The sequence below is a fragment of the Sylvia atricapilla genome, chromosome W (genome assembly GCF_009819655.1).
Source record: "Sylvia atricapilla isolate bSylAtr1 chromosome W, bSylAtr1.pri, whole genome shotgun sequence".
Taxonomy (NCBI): domain Eukaryota; kingdom Metazoa; phylum Chordata; class Aves; order Passeriformes; family Sylviidae; genus Sylvia; species Sylvia atricapilla.
In genome coordinates this window covers 2344287-2369300 of record NC_089173.1, presented here as the reverse complement: position 1 = coordinate 2369300, position 25014 = coordinate 2344287, and the positions used below count along the sequence as shown (strand labels likewise).

The following is a 25014-nucleotide window of genomic DNA, read 5'->3' as shown; positions in this document are numbered from 1 at the left end:
CGCCCAGGGGGAGGAGCCAAGCATTCCCAACTGAATATAATCTGGAGTTTGGGACAGTACAGGCAGCCCTTACCTGCTGGATTCCCAGAGGACAAGAGTTACCAGATCTTTCTACGGGATCGCTGCTTCAGGAAGAACACTTCATCTGGACTGTTACCACCACCCTAACTAACAGGGTGTCAGGTTGTATTCTGACTGTCAGGGGTCTTCAGTACTATTGCTTTTTATTTTATTTTATTTTACCTTCTTCCTATTAAATTATATTTCTGACTTGGAGCCTCTCACTGGTTTTGCTTTCAAACCACTACACTGTTCAAGAAATGCAGCTATTTTCTATTGGGCAGCTTGCAAAAAAACCCCTCCTAAATCGTTGAGTACTTAAGAGAGAGCATGGAGATTCTCGGCATTTTCGGTGTGTTGTAGCATGTTGCTCTGATTTTTCAGCCTTCTGATGTTTTTACATTTCTGTACTGGAGTTCTCATGCTTGTAACATAAACAAAGACTAATGTTTTGTAAATATACATTCCTTTCCAGGAGGAAAGACAAATTAATAGACTTGTGGCTTGATCAGTGAGGTCAGAGAAGTGTCAACCTCGTCTTCCAATTGCTAATCAAAGTCCAAACCCTATTTAAACCCTAAACTCAAACTGCCTCTCTCCTCATCTCACAACTTGAAAGTGTGAGTGTGATCTTTTTGTGTCCATCTGGCAACATTAGCAGGTGCAAGGGACCTCCTTGCACTGTGCATGGCTTTTGTTCTTTTGTTATGCATAGTTTGTTATTTTTGCTTTAATTAAAACCTTTTTGCTTTTTCAAAACACACCCCATCATGCCATCTCGCTAATTATTTTTAAGCCATTTCTGGGAGGTTGCCGGACACCCTCAGAGTGTGTTGAACCCTCATGGGGCTAAAAACACGCTGGCCCCACGCAGAAATTCAACAGTCCTGTGTTTTGGATTTAGTATAAGAATAATGTTGATGACACACTGATGTTTAGTTGTTGCTTGATAGTGCTTACTTTAAATCAAGGACTTCTCAGTTTTCCATTCTGTATCAGTGAGCAGGTGCACAAGAGGCTGTGAGGGAACATAGCCAGGACAGTTAACCCAAACTGGCCAAAGGGATATTCCATATCATCGAACATTATGCTAAGTATATAAAGCAGGGGGTTGGGATTGGCTGGGAGCTGCCAATCACTGTCAGGGGATGGGCTGGGCATGGGTCAGTGGGTGGTAAGCAATTGTATTGTACATCACTTCTGTTTCTTGGATTTTATTTCTTTTTTTCCTATTATAACAATAATATTTTACTTTATTTCAATTAATAAACTGTTCTTATCTTAACCCACAGGTTTTACATTTTTTTCAATTTTCCTCCCCAACCATCCAGGGAAGGGGGGGTGGGGAAGTGAGTGAACAGCTGTGTGGTACTTAGTTGCCAGTTGGGGTTAAACCACAACAGTCCATTTTGGCACCCAAAATGGGGCTCAAAGGGTTGAGACAATGACAGATCTGACCAGAGCATGTTAAAACAAATTTCTTATAAGCATTCATTATGTCAGTTTAATAGTCATGGGTCAAAATGTTGATTTTACTCTCACAGTTGTAGCGCTTATTCTCAGAGTTGCGTTGTGTAACACTTTACTTGCAGTATGTGTTCCCTGTGGTGATGTTTATCATCTTTGAGGCCTGGACCAAGGTTATCATTTTGTTGTATTTTGTAATACTGGGCTATGATATGATAGAACCACTGGTCATGGAACTAACCTGGTATGTGTCCTCAGCATTGCCATCCTATCTGTACCTCAGGAGCCATCTATTAGGAAATATTAACAGTTACATCTTCTGCCTTTTCTCCTTGAATACATCTTCCAGCATCCATCCATCAACCCAGCCTTCCTGCCTTCCTTCTCCTCCAAGATGATTACAGTAGTATTTGAAAACTTGTGAGATTTTGAATATCCTTTCAATACCCTTGCAACCAGCCTGGCCCTTTTGCTAGGAGCCAGCATGTTGCTGCATATAGTTGAGGTCTTGCTTCAGATTAAACGACTATTTAGGAACATCATCCAGAGATTTGCCCTGAGGCTGAATAGTTCTAAGTGATGGGGTGTGCAGGATGGTATAGGCAAGTGCCTAGGACAGTGGGCACCGCCAATGTTTTTGAACCTCACCCCTGAACAAGTGCATGATAGGGAAGATGTGCGCTAATGTCTTTATAAACAATTCTGTGGGTGAAGGTGTGGGTGTTAACGTCTTTGAAATGGGTCTTAATGTCTCTACTAACTTTGGGCAGCAGGTTCCTAACAGGGCCCAGACAGTTTGGCTCCTGAAACAGAAAGGTGGGGTCTGCATAAGGCTGAACTTCTGAACTTTGAGGTAAAACAGTAGGTTCAAGGCAGAATATGTGGTAGGCAGATCAGGAAGGCTGTACCTTCCTAGCACCTCAGCCAGCAGGGAAAGGAAGAGGGCAAAACGCAGCCAGGAGTTAGGAAAAAAGGAGGCTGCACCCTCCAAAACCCCAAGAGAGAAAACCCCACAGGTGCGTGCCCCAGTGGTCTCTCTCCCTTTATTCGAATAAAGTTGAAGGATTCCTCTGTCTTCTTTGTGGACACTGGCTTTTCCTAGTGTGATTTTCTGTAGACAGTCTTGTTGAAAGTGGTGGTCCTATGGAAAGTCTGGTCCTCCTGTGGAAGTTCAGGTCCTCCTCTGGATCTGTCCAGTGGTGGTGTATCCCAGCTGGTGGATGGGGTCCACTGCTTGGGACCCAGAGAGCCACAGCCACCCCAACGCATGTCTCGCTAGAAACAGCTCCTTGGGGGGTCAGGGCGCTCTTCAGCTGGCAGAGGGGCTTCTCAGCATCGGGCAGAGCAGTGATTTTTCAGCTCAGTGATTTCAGCTTTCAGTGATTTCAGCTCAGTGCTCTTAGCTCATGCCCTTGTGAGTTAGCCCCTCTTTTAGCCGGCCGTGGTGAGAGAGAGAGAGGCCTCGTGTGGAATTTCTGCAGGTGGTACTTTATTGAGATGGTACCAGCGAAAGGGATCCAGGGACGAGGAACCTCTGCCGACCAGAGGAAACCCAGGGGTTTTTATGGGACACCAGGGTGGGAGGAAAAGGGTACAGAACCAATCAATTGTAACAGATCTACATAAAATCCTGAGGGGGCTTGTGGGTCTCCGGACAGGTCGCCGTGGCTAGGAGGTTTGTCTTTGTCTTAGGGGCTCTGGGTGAAGTTGCGAAATTCTTCCTTAACTCCTCAGCTTGGCTCCCTCCAGGGCAAAGCAGCTGGGGCTCTGCCCACTCCCACAGTGGTGGTGGTGTCCCAAGCCCCCAAACCTCGAGATTATATGTGGTCAGGTTCAGGTGGTACCTCCCTCAGGGTGGGGAGTTTCACAATGGAATGATGTAGTCCTATGAGTCATAGGATATTTCTGGAGTCCCTGATGGTCCTTCTGGCTGCCTGTTCTGCTGTTTCCTGGGCAACCCCCTCTCCTCACAGGGTCTTCCTTTCAGATGGGAAAAAATTTCCCTGAAGAACCCAAACCCACAACACCAGCTCTGGGAGAACAAAGACAATCTTTCTTCCTCTCTCATCTCAGCTATGGAAAAACTGTCCTGGGAGTTCCAGCAACTCAAAGAGGATATGCCCTACTCTACACCTGTAGGGACCAGCATCTCAGCTATTAACATTAAGCAACCTCTTGCTCAAAAGAGAGGATATAGAAGGTACACACCATGGGGTACCCTGTGGTTTTGCCTGCGGGACCACACAGAGGGCATGAGGAAGTAGAATGGAAAACCTACCTCAATCCTAGAGGCATGGGTAGAGGAATTGCAGGGAAAAACAATCACAAAAGAGGGTTCTTGCAGGAAAGCTGCTGCTTCAAGCTACAGTGGGCAGTTTCTCAGGCAGAATAGAAGGATTGATCTTACTCCTGATCCTACAGAAGAAAATTCTAATCCATTTCTACAAGAAGTAAGTAGAGAATCCTATGACCAGAACTAGAGGGGCCTTGCCTCCAGCCAGGTGGAAGAGAAGGACAACTGGGTTTACTGGACTTGTAGATCCGATGGCCTGGCACATCAGACCCACAGGGGTACAAGGCTCTAGTATATACCAGTGCACAGTGTATCTGAATGAAATCAAGCTATAGAAGGGCAGAACTCATTTGCATTTCTGTAGTAACAGAGAGATCATAACACCTGACTGTATTGGAGGCTGAAAGCATACTGACTGGGAATGAATGGCAAAAGCACCCCACTGTGACTGGCCCAGAGGCTCTGGGCATCCTTGGCATAGATTACCTCAGGAGAGAGCATTTAAAGGATCCAAAAGGGTACCAGTGGGCTTTTGGTATAGCTGCCATGGAGACAGAGGAAAGTTATCAGCTGTCTACCCTGCCCGGTCTCTTGGAGATCTCTAGTTGTGGGGGTTCTGAAGGTTGAAGAATAGTAGGTATGGATCGCTACCACAACAGTGAACCAGCAGCAGTATTGCAATAACTGACTCCCTGATTCCAATCCATAAGCTGATTTGCCAACTGGAGAGCCAAGGAGTGATCAACAGGACCCACTCACCCTTTAATAGACCCGTTTAGCCAGTGCAAAAGTCTAATGGAGAATGGAGACTGACAGTGGATAATCGTGGCCTGAACGATGTCACACCATCACTGAGTGCTGCCATGCTGGAACTTCAATATGAGCTGGACCCAAAGGCAACCAATTGGTGTCACAACTGATATCACCAGTGCATTTTTCTCAATCCCTCTGGCAGCAGAATTCAGGCCACAGTTTGCTTTGACTTGGAAGGGCATCCAGTACACCTAGAACCAACTGCCCAGGGGTGGAAACAGCCCTACCATCTAGCATGGACTGATCCAGACTGCACTGGAAAAGGATGAAGCTCTGGAACTCCTGTAATACACTGATGAAGTCATTGTGTGGGACAATACAGTATAAGTTTTTGAGACAGGTAAGAAAATAGTCCAAATCCTTCTGAAAGCTTGTTCTGCCATAAAACAAAGTAAGGTCAAGGGACCTGCCCAAGAGATCCAGGTTTTAGAAAAAAAAATCAAGATGGGTGTTGCCAGATACCAGTGGATGTGTTCAACAAAATAACAGTAATGTCTCCACCAACTCACAAGATAGAAACACAAGCTTTCTTAGGCATTGCGGGATTTTAGAGAATGTATATTCCAAATTATAATAAGATTTTCCTATCAAGTGACCAGGAAGAAGAATTATTTCCAATGGGGCCCTGAGCAATGAAAAGCCTTTGAGCAAATCAAACAGGAGAGAGTTCATGCTGTAGCCCCTCGGGCCAGTCAGGACAGAGCAAGATGTAAAAAATGTGCTCTACACCACAGCTGAGGAGAATGATCCTTCCTGGAGCCACTGGCAGAAAGAACCAGGGGAGACTCAAGGTTGACCCCTGGAGTTTTGGAGTTGGGGATGCAGAGGATCTGAAGACCACTGTGTTGGTTTTGCTCAGCCTGGTTTTTGGTAGTGGGGGGCCATAGAGGTGGCTTCTGTGAGAAGCTGCTGGAAGCTTCCACCATGTCCAGCAGAGCCAATCCCTGATGGCTCTGAAGATGGATGTGCTGCTGGCCAAAGCTGGGCCAATTAGAGATGATGGCAATGCCTCTGTGATAACATATTTAAGAAGAAAATCAAAACAAATTTGGCACAATAGTTTTTTCTTCTAGTCAGAGAAGAGGAGGCAGAGAGAACATGTGAGGGAAAACAACATGGAGACACCAAGATCAGAGAAGGAGGAGGAGGTGCTCCAGGCACCAGAGTTGAGATTCCTCTGCAGGCCATGGTGATGACCATGGTGAAGCAGGCTGTCCCCCTGCAGCCCATGGAGATCCACGGAGGATGCAGAGATCCACCTGCAGCCTGTGGTGGAGGTGCTCACACCGGAGCAGGTGGATGCCAGGAGGAGGCTGTGATCCTGTGGAAGACCCGGTGGAGAGAGGGGGCCCCTGCTTCCAGGCTGGAGCAGCCTGTCATTGGAGGACTGCATCCCGTGGAAGAGTGACCCATGCCACAGCAGTTTAGGGAGGACTGTTTGCCCATGGGAAGGAGTTTTGGGCAGACTGCTGCTCATGAGAGTGGACCCATGCTGAAGAAGTTCACAGAGAACTGTCTCCCCTGGGAGGGACCCCACAGCCTCACAATGGAAGAACTCCTCTCCCTGAGCAGCAGAAGAAAATCCTCGGGTGATGAACTGACCAAAACCCCCATGCCCTGTCTCCCTGCACTGTCGGTGGGAAGGAAGGAAGGAGGGGCTGGGCAAAAAAAGGTGTTTTAAGGGCTTACTTTACTTTTCATTATCCTCCTCTGACTCTGTTAGTAATAAATTCACTTTGCAACTTTAAGTTGAGCCTGTTTTGCCCTTGGAGTGTTTTCTCCTGGTCCTTATCTCAATTCATGAACCCTTCATTATTTATTTTTTTTGTCTCCTTTGCCCAGCTGTGGCAGGGGAGGGTGAACAAGCGACTTTCATGGGTGCCTGGCGTTTGGCCAGTGTCAAACCACAACAGGCCCCCATACAATTACTCTGCTGATGCCATTTGGGTTTTGCCTTTTTTCTATGTTCTCTGTATTCTTCACACATATATTTATAGCTTTGTGGATATCTTTCCATAACTGCCTCTGACGGCCCTCAAATAAAGATCCCCTTTTACATTACTTCCTTACTAAAATTATCTCGAGTTTCATTTCCAGGTTGGGAAAAAGGCAACATTGCAGCTGTCCCCTTTTCAAACTGCTTACAATCAAGTTAATCAAGAAACTGCCCCGCTTCATTGACTAAGGAACTTCATTAATCAATTTGCCAAAAGTAAAGACTGTGGCAAGGAATCAAGTATCTATCAACCAGAGTCTGAACTAGAAAATCCATCCTTAATTTATATACATTACTGTGATCAGAAGAGTTTACCAGGCTCTTTCATCAAGTATACTTCCATTTTATGACCTGCCTTTCAGAGACAACAGTTTGGGGGAGGGGAGAAACAGGAACCCAACAAAGTTACCAATTAATTAAATATAAGTGCCTTTCCCTTGCATCTTTAATTGAAAGCACTGACTTTATACAGCAAAATTAAACCCCAGGCCTATTAAATGTCATTTCAAGGCAGCACGTTAGACTCTTGTGTCCTCTGTTGCTGCCCCTGCACACAGAACAGCAGATGAACAGGCAGCCCTATCTTTTAGCTGATCATACAAATCAACCAAACAAGTGTGCCACCTTGAGCTACAGCACTTTTTTATTATGCAAGCAGGATGGATGTAGATTCACAAAACATAAAGAACATGCATGCAAGAGACTGCTTATTCCTCACACAAGAAGTACTTCTCATGCTCTGTGCCCCAGCTCTTCACATATGACTCTCAGAAATCACAGTCCCGTTCCTGTCATTCATATTAACATTTGAAAGAAACCCAAGATAAGCACATTGCCCTGCTAAAAACTGAGTCACTAAGAGAAAATCAACTGTGATGAAGTTTCACAATTGGCTTAAGCCAATCTTTGAGAATCCACTTGCCTCTTCCTCATCCACCCAAACAGTTTCATCACCCCTATGACAGCAACTAGTCCTCAGCTAGCTGCAAGATCAGCTGCATCATATCTCTGCCTCAGTAAAACTAACCCTACAAGAAAGCCCATCTGCACACAAAGCAGCAAGCTGATCCAGCTGATTCCTCAGCCACACACGCATCAGTGCCAGCAAGAACAAGCAGGTGGGAACATCCTATTCTGCAAAAGTACAACTTCAGACAAAAATTTCACCCTCAGCCAAGCTGGAAAATGATACTATTGTTTTCCTTCAGATTTGCTTTTTGCTAACAACAGAAGCAAGACAATGCTTACAGTGCCATTATACCAATACCCCCACTGGTCACACTGAGTGGCACAGTTTGATTTTTCCCAGTCTTGACTTTTATTTAGCTAATAAACACCTCTTTTTACTATGTTAATAGAATGCTTGGCTTCTGTTCTGCAGCAATACATATTTACTGATAACATGGCAAGCCCAAAAGAAACATGGACTCCTTAAAGACTAAGATATCAAACTACTATGCCTGCTTTCTGGTGGAGATCAGAGCATGCATTAATCTTGGTACAAAGCGTACTCACAGGTTGTGCTGTACAGGCAACATAAGTGGGTAATGGCCTCACATGCCTCACATGTCACACAGAATCACACAGAATCACTAGGTTGGAAGAGACATTCAAGATCATTGAGTCCAAACCATACCCTAACACCTCAACTAAACCATGGCACCAAGTACCACATCCAGTCTTCTGTTAAACACATCCAGGGATGGTGACTCCACCACCTCCTTGGGCAGACGATTCCAGTACTTTATCACTCCTACTGTCCTGGGTTGTAGTTTAGGGTGTATTCTATCACCATCTTCAGTTAATGGCCCATCAATGCCTTTTGCATGACTCAGAGATAACTCCCTCTGGGAGTTATCTCTCTCTTTAATGGGCCATTAAGGCTCTCTTCCATGACTCATCATCCCATTGTGAGATGCTCCGCCCATGGGGAAGAGCCAAGCATTCTCACCTGGATATAAGCTGGGATTTGGGACAGTAGAAGCAGCCCTCACCCACTGGATTCCCAGAGGACCGGAGCTACCAGACCTTTCTACAAGATTTCTGTTTCAAGAAGACCACCTCGTCTGGACTGTTTCCATCACCCTGATCAGGTTGTATTCTGACTCTGTTACTGGTTTTTTTTCTTTTTGTATTTATTTTATTTTATTCTATTTTATTTTCCTTTTCTTCTCATTAAATTTTATTTCTGACTTAGAGCCTCTTACTTGGTTTGTTTTTAAACCACAACATATTTTTGGCGCCCAACGTGGGGCAGAGGCAATAAGAAAAGTCAGAAATTACAATTTTATTGAAGACACCTGTCTGTTATGATGCCCAACATGCTTACATGTGTCTTATACCTATCTCTCTATATTTTTCCAAACGTGGGGCACTATCTGCCGGCCTTAATACTCCTGCATAGACCAGGATATGGTACTAAAATTGCTTTACTGGTCTATTATGTCCATTGCTTGATAAAATCTGAGGCAATGAACATTATTCAGAATATATACCCAGTTTTGTATTCTGGTTCTAGTCTAGGATGCTACGTCTGGAGCCTCAACAATCTCACCCAGCCCCTGTGGGGAGGAGTAAAGAATGATTTTTTTCCAGCTTTTCAGGAATGACACAGCAGTTTTTGAAAATATTGAGTACCCTCTGGATGCCAAGGACAGCATAATGTTCTTGTTAGTCCTGCTTTGTTTTCTCTGCACCATGCTTAGAATCAAAACACTACATGGTGTGTTGGAGCATGTTCTTAAAGAAGTAGAAGAGGTAAAAAGAAGCAAAGCAATAGCATCGACGACTACACAGACTGTCACAGAGGAGAAAGGAACCAAAAGTGCTGTCAGTATCTCCACACAAACCGTCACTGAACCAGAACAGCCTAAACCAGTAGCAGTTGCCACCACTCAGAAGAAGAAATCAAGGAGCAAATCAGTCCGCATAGCGACTGACGAGGATGGAGCAGGACCTTCGCACTCAGCTGAAGAGACAGAGACAGAGATCATCACCCGCTCTCTATCTCTGGGTGAGCTGCGGGACCTGCGAAGGGAATTCACCCGTCAGACCAACGAGTCCATCCTCACCTGGCTGCTCCGCATCTGGGATGCTGCAGCCAATGACACCATTCTGGATGGAACTGAGGCCAGGCAACTGGGATCACTGTCCCGGGATGTGGTCATTGACCAGGGAATTGGAAAAACCCAAGAAACTCTCAGCCTCTGGCAGCGACTGCTAACAAGTGTGAAAGACAGATACCTTTGTAAAGAAGACCTCCTAGTGCACCAAGGAAAATGGAACACAATAGAACAAGGTATCCGATGCCTAAGGGAATTGGCTGTGCTGGAGATCATTTTTGCAGAAGATGAGAGATTTCCTAAGAGCCCAGATGATGTCCAGTGCACATCACGGATGTGGTTGAGATTTGCACGGCTTGGACCAGAGATGTACTCACGTTACCTGGCAACACTGCAATGGAGAGAAGGTGAGGACAAGGTGGGTGTCCTGGCTAATAAACTAAGGATTTACGAGGACACTGTCACCGCCCCAGTTCGTGCCCATGTCTCATCTGTGGAAACAAGACTGGCTGAGCAAGTCAGGAACTTAATTGAAGAAGGCCATCAGAAACTGAAAAAAGAACTTAAGGAAGAAATTTACGATATTTCACCAGAGCCGACGAGAGTCTCTGCGATTAGGAGCAGGCGTCCCCCAGCCAGGGAGAGAGGATACACACCCCGAGGTAACCTTTGGTCTTTTCTTCGGGAGCATGGAGAAGATATGAAGAAGTGGGATGGAAAACCTACCTCCTCCTTAGCAGCCCGGGTACGTGAACTGAAAAGAGAAATGCCTACCACAAAAAGCTCATCTAGAATCAGTGTTGCTCCGGTCTCTCGTGCACAGAACTCCAGACGTTACAGGAATGATGATATGACTGATCCTCTTGAAGGAACCTCAGCAACTCATTTACAGGAAGAGAACAACGTATGCGATGACCAGGAATAGGGGGGCCCTGCCTCTAGCCAGGAAGAGGAAAGGGACAATCGGATCTACTGGACTGTGTGGATCCGATGGCCTGGCACATCTGACCCACAAAAATATACGGCATTGATTGACACTGGGGCCCAATGTACCATGATGCCATCAAGGTATGTAGGAACAGAATCCATTTCTATTACAGGAGTAACAGGAGGGTCCCAGGAACTGACTGTATTAGAGGCCGAAGTGAGTTTAACTGGGAACGAGTGGCAGAAACACCCTATCGCAACTGGCCCAGAGGCCCCATGCATCCTCGGCATAGACTATCTCAGGAATGGATATTTCAAAGATCCAAAAGGATATCGTTGGGCTTTTGGGATAGCCGCAGTGATGAAAGAAGACATCAGACAATTGAATACCTTGCCTGGTCTCTCAGATGACCCCTCTGCTGTGGGACTGCTGAAAGTAGAAGAACAACAAGTACCAATTGCCACAGCAACAGTACACCGTCGGCAATACCGCACAGACAGAGACTCTGTGATCCCCATACATGAGATGATCCGTAAACTGGAAAGCCAAGGGGTGGTCAGTAAGGCCCGTTCACCTTTCAACAGCCCAATTTGGCCGGTGCGTAAGTCCAGTGGAAAATGGAGACTGACGATAGATTACCGTAGTCTGAATGAAGTCACGCCACCACTGAGCGCTGCTGTGCCGGACATGTTAGAGCTTCAGTACGAGCTGGAGTCCAAAGCAGCAAAGTGGTATGCAACCATTGATATCGCCAACGCCTTCTTCTCCATTCCTTTGGCAGCGGAGTGCAGACCTCAGTTTGCCTTCACCTGGAGGGGCGTGCAGTACACCTGGAACCGACTGCCCCAGGGGTGGAAACACAGCCCCACCATCTGCCATGGACTGATCCAGGCTGCACTGGAAAAGGGTGAGGCTCCAGAGCATCTGCAGTACATTGACGACATCATCATATGGGGGAATACACCAGAGGAGGTCTTCAAGAAAGGAGAGGAAATTATCCAAATTCTGCTGAAAGCTGGTTTTGCCATTAAAAGAAGCAAGGTTAAGGGACCAGCTCAAGAAATCCAGTTCTTGGGGGTCAAATGGCAAGATGGCCGTCGCCAAATCCCCACAGAGATAATCAACAAGATCACAGCCATGTCCGCACCTACCAACAAAAAGGAAACACAAGCTTTCCTAGGTGCCATAGGCTTTTGGAGGATGCACATTCCTGAGTACAGTCAGATCGTGAGCCCTCTCTACTTGGTGACCCGCAAGAAGAATGATTTCCACTGGGGGCCTGAACAGCAACAAGCTTTTGTTCAGATCAAGCAAGAGATTGCTCATGCAGTAGCCCTGGGCCCAGTCAGGACGGGACCAGATGTGAGGAATGTGCTTTACTCCGCAGCTGGAAACAATGGTTTGTCTTGGAGCCTTTGGCAGAAGGTGCCTGGGGAGACTCGAGGCCGACCATTGGGATTCTGGAGCAGAAGTTACAGAGGCTCCGAGGCCAACTACACTCCCACAGAGAAGGAGATCTTGGCTGCCTATGAAGGAGTTCAAGCCGCCTCAGAAGTGATTTGCACTGAAACACAGCTGCTTTTGGCACCCCGACTGCCAGTGCTGGGGTGGATGTTTAAGGGAAAGGTTCCTTCCACACATCATGCCACCGATACCACATGGAGCAAATGGATTGCCCTCATTACACAGCGCGCCCGCATTGGAAACCCAAATCGCCCTGGGATTCTGGAAGTTATAACGAACTGGCCGGAAGGTGAAACTTTTGGATTATCGTCTGAAGAAGAAGAAGAAGAAAAGCAAGTAACACGCGCTGAGGAAGCCCCACCATATAATGAGCTACCGGAGACTGAAAGACGATATGCTTTGTTCACTGATGGCTCCTGCCGAATTGTAGGAGCTAACCGGAAATGGAAAGCTGCAGCATGGAGCCCCACACGACAAGTTGCACAAGCTACCGAGGGACAAGGTGGATCGAGTCAAGTTGCAGAGCTTAAAGCTGTCCAGCTGGCTTTGGAAATTGCTGAACGAGAAAAGTGGCCGAGGCTTTATCTCTACACTGACTCATGGATGGTAGCTAATGCTCTGTGGGGATGGCTGAATCGCTGAAAAAAGGCCAATTGGCAGCGCAGAGGAAAACCCATCTGGGCCGCTGACATTTGGCAAGACATCGCCGCCCGAGTAGAGAGGCTGACCGTGAAGGTTCGACATGTGGATGCGCATATACCCAAAAGCCGGGCTAATGAGGAGCATCGCAACAATGAGCAGGTAGACAAAGCTGCCAAGGTGAAAGTATCACAAGTGGATCTAGATTGGCAGCACAAGGGAGAATTATTCCTAGCTCGTTGGGCCCATGATGCCTCTGGTCATCAGGGAAGAGATGCAACATATCGATGGGCCCGTGACCGAGGGGTGGACCTCACTATGGACAGCATCTCACAGGTCATCCACAACTGTGAGACCTGCGCTGCAATCAAACAGGCCAAGCGAATGAAGCCTCTGTGGTATGGTGGACGATGGCTGAAGTACAGGTACGGGGAAGCCTGGCAAATTGACTATATCATCCTTCCCCAAACACGCCAAGGAAAGCGGTACGTGCTGACCATGGTGGAAGTCACCACTGGATGGCTGGAAACCCATCCTGTGCCTCATGCCACTGCCCGGAACACCATCCTGGGCCTTGAAAAACAAATCCTCTGGAGACACGGCACCCCTGAGAGAATTGAGTCGGACAATGGGACCCATTTCAAGAACAACCTTATAAACACCTGGGCTAGAGAACATGGTATTGAATGGATATACCACATTCCTTATCATGCACCAGCTGCCGGGAAAGTTGAACGGTGCAACGGACTATTAAAGACTGCCCTGAAGGCACTTGGTGGGGGAACCTTCAAGAATTGGGAACTAAACTTAGCCAAAGCCACATGGATAGTTAACACCCGAGGGTCTATCAATCGAGGTGGTCCTGCCCAGTCTGAACCCTTACACACAGTGGATGGAGACAAAGTACCTGTGGTACACATGAAGGGCATTTTAGGAAAGAGTGTTTGGATTAATCCCACTTCAGGCAAAGGCAGACCCGTCCATGGGATTGTCTTTGCTCAAGGACCTGGCTACACTTGGTGGGTAATGCAGAAAGATGGAGAAACCCGTTGTGTACCACAGGGAGACTTAATTTTAAGTGAGAGCAGTGTGTAAGGTTTCATTCTGTATGTATATATGCATTCATCTGTAAGAATGTATTGATTTAGGCATGTTGTAGATGGTAATAGAATAAGGGGTGGATTGTCCTGGGTTGTAGTTTAGGGTGTATTCTATCACCATCTTCAGTTAATGGCCCATCAATGCCTTTTGCATGACTCAGAGATAACTCCCTCTGGGAGTTATCTCTCTCTTTAATGGGCCATTAAGGCTCTCTTCCATGACTCATCATCCCATTGTGAGATGCTCCGCCCATGGGGAAGAGCCAAGCATTCTCACCTGGATATAAGCTGGGATTTGGGACAGTAGAAGCAGCCCTCACCCACTGGATTCCCAGAGGACCGGAGCTACCAGACCTTTCTACAAGATTTCTGTTTCAAGAAGACCACCTCGTCTGGACTGTTTCCATCACCCTGATCAGGTTGTATTCTGACTCTGTTACTGGTTTTTTTTCTTTTTGTATTTATTTTATTTTATTCTATTTTATTTTCCTTTTCTTCTCATTAAATTTTATTTCTGACTTAGAGCCTCTTACTTGGTTTGTTTTTAAACCACAACACCTACAGTAAAAAACTTTTTCCTAACATCCAATCTAAATTTCCCTTGGCATAGCTTGAGACTGTGTCCTCTCGTTCTGTCAGTTGCTGTCTGAAAAAAGAGACCAACCCTCACCTGACTACAACCACCTTGCAGGTAGTTGTAGAGAGTGATAAGGTCACCTCTGAGTCTTCTTTTCTCCAGGCTAAACAACCCCAGCTCCCTCAGTTGTTCCTCATAGGGCTTGTGTTCCAAGCCCCTCACCAGCCCTGTTGCCTTCCTCTGAATGTGCTCAAGCATCTCAATGTCCTTCCTAAACTGAGGGGCCCAGAACTGGACACAGTACTCAAGGTACAGTCTCACCAGTGCTGAGTACAGGGGAAGAATGACGTCCCTGGTCCTGCTGGCCACACTGTTCCTGATACAGGCCAGGATGTCGTTGGCCTTCTTGGCTGCCTGCACACACTGCTGGCTCATGTTCAGTCATCTGTCAATTAGTACCCCCAGGTTCCTTTCTGCCTGAGCACTGTCCAGCCACACTGTCCCCAGCCTATAATGTAGCAGAGGGTTATTGTGGCCAAAATGCAGGACTCGGCACTTGGACTTATTAAACGTCATCTTATTGGATTCCACCCATCCATCCAACCATTCCAGGTCTCTCTGCAGAGCCCTCCTACCTGCCAACAGATCGAAACACGCTCCCAGGTAAGTGCCACCTGCTAATTTACTACTGAAAGACCCAATACCCTCATCCATGTCATCAATAAAAATACTGAACAAAACTGGCTCCAGCATAGATCCTTGAGGGACACCACTAGTGACTGGCTGCCAACTGGATGCATCACTGTTCACCATCACTCTCTGGGCCTGGCCATCCAGCCAGTTCTTAACCCAGCAAAGAGTGCTCCTGTCTAAGCCACAGGCTGCCAACTTTTCCAGGAGTATGCTGTGGGAGACAGTGCCAAAGGCCTTGCTGAAGTCCAAATAGACAACATCCACAGCCTTTCCTGCATCCACCAGGTGGGTCACCTGGTCATAAAAGGAGATCAGATTGATCAAACATGACCTACCCCTCCTAAACCCATGCTGTCTGGGTCTGATACCATGTCCTACTTGAAAGAGTGCAGAGAAACAATCCATGATATAAAGAAACATCTGAGAAGTGAGCAGTGCTAAAAGAAGCCAGTGAATTTTATACTGTGGAAGACCAGATAGCTACAGGAGCTGAGCTGGGTAGCGCCACAGACCTCTTGGCCCTGGTACAGTGGAAGCTGTGGAAGAGAGAAACTTAAGACAAGAACAGAAGTGAAGACATCATGTCTGGTCACTCTGACCCTCTGACGCTGACCGCTCTGACGAGGGAAGATGTAACAAAGACATTGCTGGCAAAAAGCATAACCGAGAAGATTGTGTTACTAAGGGAACAGGAGCAAAGGGGTCTGAGTGGAAAATTTTGTATGGAACGAAGAGACCTATAAATACTGGTGAACTAGTGTAATAAACTGGCTTTGCTTGCAAGCAGGGTCCATGTTCTCAATCCCTGCAGATACCAAGAAGGTTAATTCAATTTCTACTTTAACTGTGAGCTTTTAGTAGAAAGATACTGTGACTGTGAACTTTTAGCAGAGAAGACACTGTGTCTGAGGACCTTTAGCAGAGAAGCAAGGCATGCAGAAATTTTTCTCCAAGCAAGGACACTGGAAGATAAAGAGGAAACATCAGGCTTAAGGAATGCAGCTACAGAAAAACGAGGACTGAGTTTGGGAACTTGGGGAACATGGGAGGGTTTTTATGGTAATGGGCAAATTATAATATGCATGTAGTGACTGTATATTAGCAACACGTTTGTAGAAATTGGTGGGCATGTTAGGAAGAAGTGATCTCCCATGCTCTTCCAGGTGCATGAATAAATGATGCCATCTTTAACACAAAAAGCTGGTATTAAGGAGTCTCATTACGGTTTTTGGAGATTTGATAACAAGTTGACTGACTGAACTACATTTCCAGAGACAAGACCTCACAATCAGACAATCCATCTTGATGTGAAACTCTGAAGCACTACCTAATGGGCACACACTTTGATATAATTGAAATTGTTCAGTGCCAAAATCACATTTGTCAGTTTTTGTGTCTTACCCTCCACATTTAATTTCAGGAGGTTGGGAGACAGCACATGTTGACAGATGACAAAGGATGGAGAAGTGAGACTTTGCCTGCTAAAGGGCATCTGTTGCCTCAAGTTTGCCTGCTTTTCACTGTTTGCATTTTGTTCTCACGCAGCTTCGAGTAAACTATGTATATTTTTGGATTTGTTTACATTCTTCTCCTATGGGAGGAGAAAGATGATTGATGGTGATGTTCACCAACAAGGTCGAAGAGGTGGCTACCTGTGTAGCCAATGTTGGCCTTTTTGTAAAATCGTATATATATGGAGTCAGAAAAATAAAGGAGAGCTTTCCTGCTTGACCTCCTGCTGCCTGCTTCATCCTTTCATGCACCTAACAGCAGCCACAAGCATCTCTACCATCCACACTATACTTGGCACAGAAACTACCAGACTCTGAAGACAGACATGGGTGTCACATGAAAGCCTCCTGCTATGTTACATTGTCATAGGCTAAAACAGTTTGGTTTTTGGTTAATGGAATATTGCCCTGCCAGGACCTTACACTTTGTTTTAGAAAGGACAGGGAGCTATCAGGGGCCAGTTCTTTCTATTGGCATGTGATTTGACCACTGAGAAAGCTGAAGGTGACTTTTGGTAATACCCATAGAAAGCTGAGTGTATCCAAGCCAACTCCTTTTTACTTCCGGATGGAGGAGAAGTTAACAACACTTCGTAAGTCAGAGGCCCAGGTCCAGGCCCCGTCACCCCCCCAGCAGTCGGGACCAAGCCCAGCTGGGCCTCCGGGGGCCGCTGTCCCCCCGAGCAGCGAGCAGTGGCCCAGGCTTGCTGTGTCCCCTCTCTTTCCCCTCGGCTCCTGAAAGGGGGAAGGAGGAGATTGCAGATCAGCAGTGCTGGCCCTGTGCCAGGGGCCGCAGCAGCCGTGCCCTTGGCTTGGCTGCCGGAGCTGCTGGCTGGAGGAAGGAGAAAATCTTTCTCCGGAGCCTCAGGGAGCTAATACAAGTTTGAGTCACTTTGGATCTGACCAGGGGTGGGGGAGGGTCATCTTACCAGCGTTCCTGAACATGCTTCTCCCCCACCCCCATCACCTGCTCAGCCTTGAAGTTCCATACTGGGAGTCAGCTGGAGAGAAAAGAAAGACTCTAGGCAAAGACATTAACCCTTTCCCTCCTCCATGGAAGGCAGAGTGATTTAAAATGTAGAGAGACAGCATGAGACAAAGTCAGTGAAAGAACTGATAAAGACTGTGGGAAGAAGGGATGGAGGAACTGGACATTTTTGACTGGACTTCTCTGGATGTAAACCATGGAGAAATGGACTATTTCTTGTAATATCATAATGCTGTTTGGGGGAATGCAGGTTCTAGCCAAAGGGTTGTCTGTACTGATAAAATTGAGATTTAATTGAGAATTTTGAATAGAGTAAGCCCCCTGGCTCCTGGGGTAAAATAAGGTGGTCTCAGCTTTTGAGATGAAGATGATTCTAAAGAGAAAGTGATTTGAAGCTCTGGCTCCTGGGCTAAAAGGAGGTCTCTGTTTCCTTTGAGATAGAGACAATTTTAGAGATAGAAGAAGACAATCCTTGTTTTATACCAGAAGAAGCATTCTTAAAATGGTACCCCAAATATGCCGAGGCCCATGAGTAGCCAGAAGAAAGGCTGCTAATGGGTGAGACTGAACAGTCTGCAAAATTCCAGGTGGTTGCAGATTTGTGACACTGAGAGCCACCAGACTGATTTTTTCTTGTGTCAAGTGTCTCCATGAAACTCTAGAGAGAGACTCCTCTCTTAAAGTGATGCAAGATTATGTTTAGATGGTTGCAACTGACTGAAAATCATAGTTTTCTCTCTATGTTGTGTGGGAGAGTGAACAGTTTCTGGTAGGGGGAAAGGTGTTTGATGGTTTCATTTTTTAATTTTTTCTTTTCCTTTAGCGTGTGTTAATAAACTGTTTACCTTAAGTTGGGGCCTGTTTTGCCTTTTTCTCCCAAATCCTATCTCCCAGAGTTAAAAGAAGGTAGACACTCAAACCACTACACTAAATTAGGCAAACCAGAATTTGGTGAATGTGAAACCACTACAGTAACTATGAATAATTACAAAATAACTGAAATGAAAAAACAAAACAAACAAAAACAAAAAACACTGTCCCTTGCAGGTCAGATCATTGAGTGTGACTTTTGCAAAAAAAAAAAAAAAAATCTTGAGGCAAAGAAACAATCACACCTAATGATATACTTTGAGGTCTTAGAGCTGCTTGATCTATACATTCTCTACAATGCTCAATTCATTTCTGTGGCACTAATCAACCTGCAAAGAACAGGTTTGGGATTTTGCACTAATTCAATTAGAATTTCATATATGACATTGAAACCTCAGCCAATGAAGTTGGGCCACTAACTCCAGCAGAGACAGCATTACCTAAGAAGTATGATCTCCTCCATTTATTAATCACATAGGTCATTATTTTAATTTTTTCCTATAAAGGGATGCTTCAGAAATGTGAAATCTGAAACACGACAGAGTCCAAAGAGATTTCAAATTTTGCTAAAGCATGTAAAGGTACATAAGCAAGGGAAGTTATTTAAACACTGAAAACAGATTTAGAGTGAAAAAAAATTACAAACTGGAAAAGCAAAGGATAATCCTGAAGATCTGAAATTAATTTTTTTCAGCTTGGAACATTTCTAGCTACTCTGAAGAATATCTGAAGTTTAACCATAGTTTTTAGTTTTGTAGCAACTTTTTGAAGTCACAGAATCATTAGGGTTGGAAGGAACCTCTGCAGATCATCCAGTCCAAGCCCCTGCTAAGGCACAGTCACTCAGAGCAGATGACACAGGAATGTATCCAGGTGGGTTTTGAATGTCTCCAGAGAGGGAGACTCCATGCCCTCCCTGGGCAGCCTATTCCAGTGCTCTGCTACCCTCAATGTAAAGAAGTTCTTCCTCACGTTGAGGTGAAACTTCTTGTGTTTTAGTTTATGGCCATTGCTCCTCATCCTGCCACTGGGCATCACCAAAAAGAGTCTGGCACCATTCTCTTGGCACCTGCCTTTGAGATATTTATCTGCATTAATTGAGATCCCCTCTCAGTCTTCTCTTCTCTAGACTAAACAGGCCCAGCTCCCACAGTCTCTCCTCATAAGAGAGATGCTCCAGACCCAAGTCAGCAGCACAGAATCATACATAAAACCAAATGGTACAAGACTGAGCATAATAAAAATAGAGTGTTACTAGCAAGTTTTCCCAGACATGTTAGCTACCATTTAGCAAAGCTAGCATCATTCATTAACTTTACATTTGCAGGAGAGGAAGAAAGATCGAACCCTACTGTTGCTTGCCATCCTGCAAATAGATGTAAACCACTCTATGTGGATTAGACAGATGTTGCATGAGGTATAGGCTTCATGTTCAGGTTTTGGGCAATACACATAGTGCCACATTTTCAGATGAGAATGGGTGATCGTTAAGCATTACCTTCATTCAAAATTAATTGTGCACAAATTGGAATCCACACCTAATTATTTCCTAATATATTCCTTGACTATCTACATACTTCAGTTATGGTAAGTGTCATTTGGGGGTAGAATAATTAAAAGTGAGAAGCAAAAGAAAGGTGGCACTTACTGTGTTGCATTTTGTCCCACACACCACTTGCCGGTGGTTCAGCCACTGGGAGGCAAATACTTTATTAAGGATTCCAAGGTGAAATTCTCTCTCCTTCAAGAGGCTGGGAAGCTGCTGGGCTGCATATCCATGCAACAAGTGGTGATAGTTGGACTCATTCTGCATCCTGACCTCTCTACCTTTCAGGTAGTACACCACAGACCTTTTCACCCGGAGGAGTCTTTTCCTTTTGTGAACTGAGTGATCCCACCCATACTGTGGAAAATAAGCATTTAACTTAGATAAAGCAACTAGAACAAACTTAAGACACAAGCCTTCAAAATTCAAAGATATTCTCAGCAAAATACTGAAGCCTTTTAAACTTCCCATATAATACCATACACGAAGATTAACTCAGAAATTGTGATAAAGCCTTCAGCAACATAAAATAAACATAAATATTTGCTAAAGAAGTAACACTGCCATAATACTGAAAACAATCCACCCCGGTTCGGCACCGTTGGGACACCAAAAGCTTATAGAGACAAGAGAACGCCAAGAAGCACTTTAAACGGAAAAGCAGCCCCGACAGCCCCCTGGCATGAGCCAGGTTTGGAGGTGACACCGCGGGGGCCATATGATACTGACCGCGCCGTTCATCGGCCTACTCCGGTCTGACCTGAGGCCGCCTCGCAGTAACGCTCAGCTCGGGGGCGGCAGGGACTCGGCGGTTACGGGCCGAACAGAGCTCCCGGGGCCACCGGGGCAGGGAGCAGCTAGGAGAGGAAACTGCCCCCTGTATTGCACCGACAGCCACCGGGGCCGGGACTACTCCTCCCCACCATCACACCCCCAGGACACCTTCCCCAGGCACCGAAAGACCTAACCCTTTTCCCCTACCTCAACCGGGCACTGGAACACGGCAACCCTCCAGTCAGGGTCACCCCAGGCATCGGCATGTGGGCTTCTGCCCTCATATACCCGGGTTCCCGCGCCCCCTGCCTACCTGCTCCCCCTGGAACTCCCCGGCGGCAGCCGTCGCCGCTTTCCGCTTCCTGCTAACTGTTTTCCGGGCCATAGGAGAAGGAGCAGAATGGGGAGGAGGAGAAGGAGGAGAAGGAGGAGAAGGAGGAGAAGGAGGAGAAGGAGGAGAAGGAGGAGAAGGAGGAGAAGGAGGAGAAGGAGGAGAAGGAGGAGAAGGAGGAGAAGGAGGAGAAGGAGAAGCCGAGAGCCCAACCTGGGCCCCACATGGAGCAAGAGGGGGGAGGGAGCCACCGGAGTACGGGGCAAATAAGTGCAGGGAGCCAGGCCCGGTCACTCTCTTCGTCACAGACTCTACCGACTGCGCTTCACGACATTTTCTCCGATATGTTTTTACGACAGTTGCACCGTGCCTTTGCGACGGCTGTCCCACCCCACCCGAGTCTCGTTTCCTAGCAACCGGAGGAGGGAGAGCGGCGAACTAGCCCACCCTCTGCGGCTGCCAGGCAGCGTGGCTCCGTCGGGGGTGGGGCGGCGGCCCCTGGCGGCGGCCCCAGCGGAGCTCGGAGCGAAGCTTCCCGGCTTCGCCACTTGTCCGTTTACCGCTGCCCTGCACGTATCGGCGGCGCTCGCTGGCGTGAAAAACGAGGTCCACTTTCCTGGTAAAATTTAAAAAGTTTAATAAAAGGCATTAGGAGACAGAGATAATAAAGCAAAGATTTGATGGCCGGGTGCTTGGCATTCAGCCAAAAGCACACCTACTGTCTTCGGAGACACTCCTTAAATACCTTTTCTATTACATCAGCCTGTTGCATATTCATAAATCATTACGCATATTCATACTTTTCCACAAACTAGTTTACATATTCCAGGAACTGTTTAGCATGGTCCCTCCCTGGGTCTGCCTTTTTAGAGCATGCGTGCTTCTTGGCTGTGGTTTTAGTCCTGCTTCTTATCACCTCCAGTTTGGGCCTTACAGATAGTAGGTGTTGACAGTTGGCATGTCAGCAGCAGGGTCCCCATCATATGTTCACTGGATGTTATCGCTATCGAGCAGACAGTTCAAGCATATTATATCAGCTATCACCACTATGCCTAATTTTGCTAATAGCAGAAATAAAAAGTATATCCATACAGCAAAGCCATTTCAACATTATACATATAGCATTTATCTTAATACTTGTGAAAAGCCCACAATATAATATGTATTTATAACACTGGTGGCCTCCCTGGATCCCATCAATTTAAGCATAGGAGAGGCCCTGTATTATCAACACCGTTTCCAGCTACTGTGTAGCAGATTAAATCTACCCCAGCCCAAACCAGCACAGTGATCTTTTACTGAGAGACAGCCTGTGAGCATATTCCTGTTGATTGTAACATGCACAATCTATACTGAAGTTCTACATCTCTCCTGTGGGAAAATCTGACCACAGTGATAGGAAAGATGTGTGCTAATGTCTTTACAAACAATTCTGTGGGTGAAGGTGTGGGTGTTAATGTCTTTGAAATGGGTCTTAATGTCTCTACTAACTTTGGGCAGCAGGTTCCTAACAGGGCCCAGACAGTTTGGCTCCTGAAACAGAAAGGTGGGGTCTGCATAAGGCTGAACTTCTGAACTTTGAGGTAAAACAGTAGGTTCAAGGCAGAATATGTGGTAGGCAAATCAGGAAGGCTGTACCTTCCTAGCACCTCAGCCAGCAGGGAAAGGAAGAGGGCAAAATGCAGCCAGGAGTTAGGATAAAAGGAGGCTGCACCCTCCAAAACCCCAAGAGAGAAAACCCCACAGGTGCATGCCCCAGTGGTCTCTCTCCCTTTATTCGAATAAAGTTGAAGGACTTGTTATAAATGCCTATTATAAAGTTGGCTTTTCGCAAGATGTGTGCTATATGATTAATAACTTTGTGGTAAGGATATTGTTGCTGTTTCTTTTCAGCAACTGTGGAGGCTTGGTCTTCAGAACAAACAGCACGGCGTGTACATTCTACCGGTACCGCCGGGCCTAGTAACAATGCATTCACCAATGTGGCAGACGGTTACAAAAGGCCTTTAATATCTCAAAAATGCAGTTTATATACTCTGGGGTCTTCACTACTTCAGAGGGGTATTGCTACATTTCCTGGGTTAGAAGGGAGAATGGAAAAGTACTGGCACATGTTAGTAGGGGCTTACATTCCTATGGTGATGGCTTATCTTAGGGGGTTGGAGTGTTCTTTCCTTCCCGTTACAACCTGAATGTCTTCCGAGCCGCCTGTCCCTATCCAACCACAGGATATAAGTTTTTATTTCTGCTGTTAGTAAAGAAAATTAGGCATAGTGGTAGTAGTGATATAGTATGCTTAAACTGTCTGTTTGGCTGGGATAACATCCAGTGAACATGTAAAGAAGACTCTGCTATTGATATACCAACTATCAGCATCTACCATTGATTTGTTAAAAAAATATGGATATTGATCTAATACCAATATCCAACTATGACGGACAAAGACTCTCTAACAGTTTGAAGTTAGAAAGTGGATGTTTATTACGACGCCGGGCAGCGTGAGGGATAGCTCCCAAATACACACGCGCAATTTACAGATGATCACAGGGTCTTTTTATGTACAAAAGTGTTGAATACCCAAAACACAAATGCATATTCATGACTCTGGTCCATCCCATTCCTCGCTTCGTATGGTAATTAGCCAAAAAGCAATTAAGCATGCGTAGTTTGTTCTTTGAAATGGGTTGGTGGTCCTTTTTAGGGGGTGGGGTCTCAAAATGATGAAGTAAGATGCGTCTTCCTCGCTTTGCCTTTTTAACCTTTTAGTGTTGGTGACACCTGGATCCTATTTTCTCAAGACTATCTGATTTATGATCACATTGTGTTCTTGGAGTCTATTGATTAAGTTGACAGGTCTCCTGATTTATCGGTTCCTTAAATCCGGCTTATGTTAAAAAAAGAAGTTTACCTCAGCAATGTCTAGTTAGGAAAAGGGGAGTCTACGTGCTCTTCAAAATGTAAAGGGAAGTCTACGTCAGCAAGTCCACGTCTACTTTAACTAAAGTCCTTAATTCTTTAAAATTAATATCTCATTCCCCACTTCTTCTTTAAAGTGAGTAAATTCCTTTACTCAATATAGAGAGTCTTCTTCATCTATCCAAGCCGCACAGCTGGTGTCTCTCAAGACTAAGCCATATGCTTTTGATAGTGAGGTTAAGGCTGCTACTCGTCGTAGCATCCTCCAATTCCAAACAAGTATTGCAACAGATAAAATTAAACTTATACTAACTAAAATAAGCAACACAACTATGGGGTGGACTAAGGCGTTTAGTATACCCGTTGCTGTTGGAGACCACCCAAAAAGAACATCCCATCAATGATGAGACAAATGTTCTTCAAACCTTTTAAAAACTCCTTTGATGGTCTCTGTATCATGGTGAATTGTAATTAATGTCTTTTTGCCCCCTTCTCTAATTTCCTTTAAGATTTCTCTCAGTTCAGGGTGTTTCATCAATTGAGCAACTAGAGTCAAATTCATCCCTATGGGCACAGGCAGTATCTTCTCTACAGTGGTTAGGTTAGTCTTTATATATTGTTGTGATACTACAGGTGCTCGATAGGAAAAATCACATCCCTTAATTCTGACAAAATTGCAAACACACAAATTGCATTGGGTCTCCCTTACAATTTGGCTGTCTATTCTTATAATGGGGCACGCTGTCCTTAGACAGACACAACCTTGTCCTGTATACACCAATGAAGTTTTCTGTTCGCCTGGATGCGTTTCAAAGTGACAAATATTTTGATCTGTATCTAAGCAAGTGTCTTTGACACCTTCTAATGTCCCCTCACATATGTATCCTAGTTGCCTCCTCGCAGTGCAGGGCTCTAGATTAACAGTTTGCCATTTTCCTTCAATTTCTCGTGCCCACATCCTGTGCTCAGAAGGGTACAATACAGTT

At 45.8% G+C, this 25014-nt stretch overlaps 1 protein-coding gene across 3 annotated transcripts in view; it reads right to left on the bottom strand.

Moving 5' to 3' along the window:
- The window catches only part of LOC136373327 (DDB1- and CUL4-associated factor 12-like), a 39222-nt gene extending 17114 nt beyond the window's left edge, over window positions 1–22108 (bottom strand). The window contains exons 1-3 of one of the 3 annotated variants that reach the window (XM_066338223.1): window positions 21858–22035; window positions 21095–21728; window positions 20110–20364 (exon numbers count right to left, since the gene is read on the bottom strand). In XM_066338223.1, coding sequence (XP_066194320.1) covers window positions 20110–20364; window positions 21095–21166 — 327 coding nt within the window. In that variant the 5' untranslated portion in view covers window positions 21167–21728; window positions 21858–22035. Of the gene's footprint in view, window positions 1–20109; window positions 20365–21094 lie in introns of all 3 variants that reach the window. The other 2 variants (XM_066338225.1, XM_066338224.1) reach the window with 2 other exon arrangements.
- Window positions 22109–25014: the final 2906 nt, after the last annotated feature.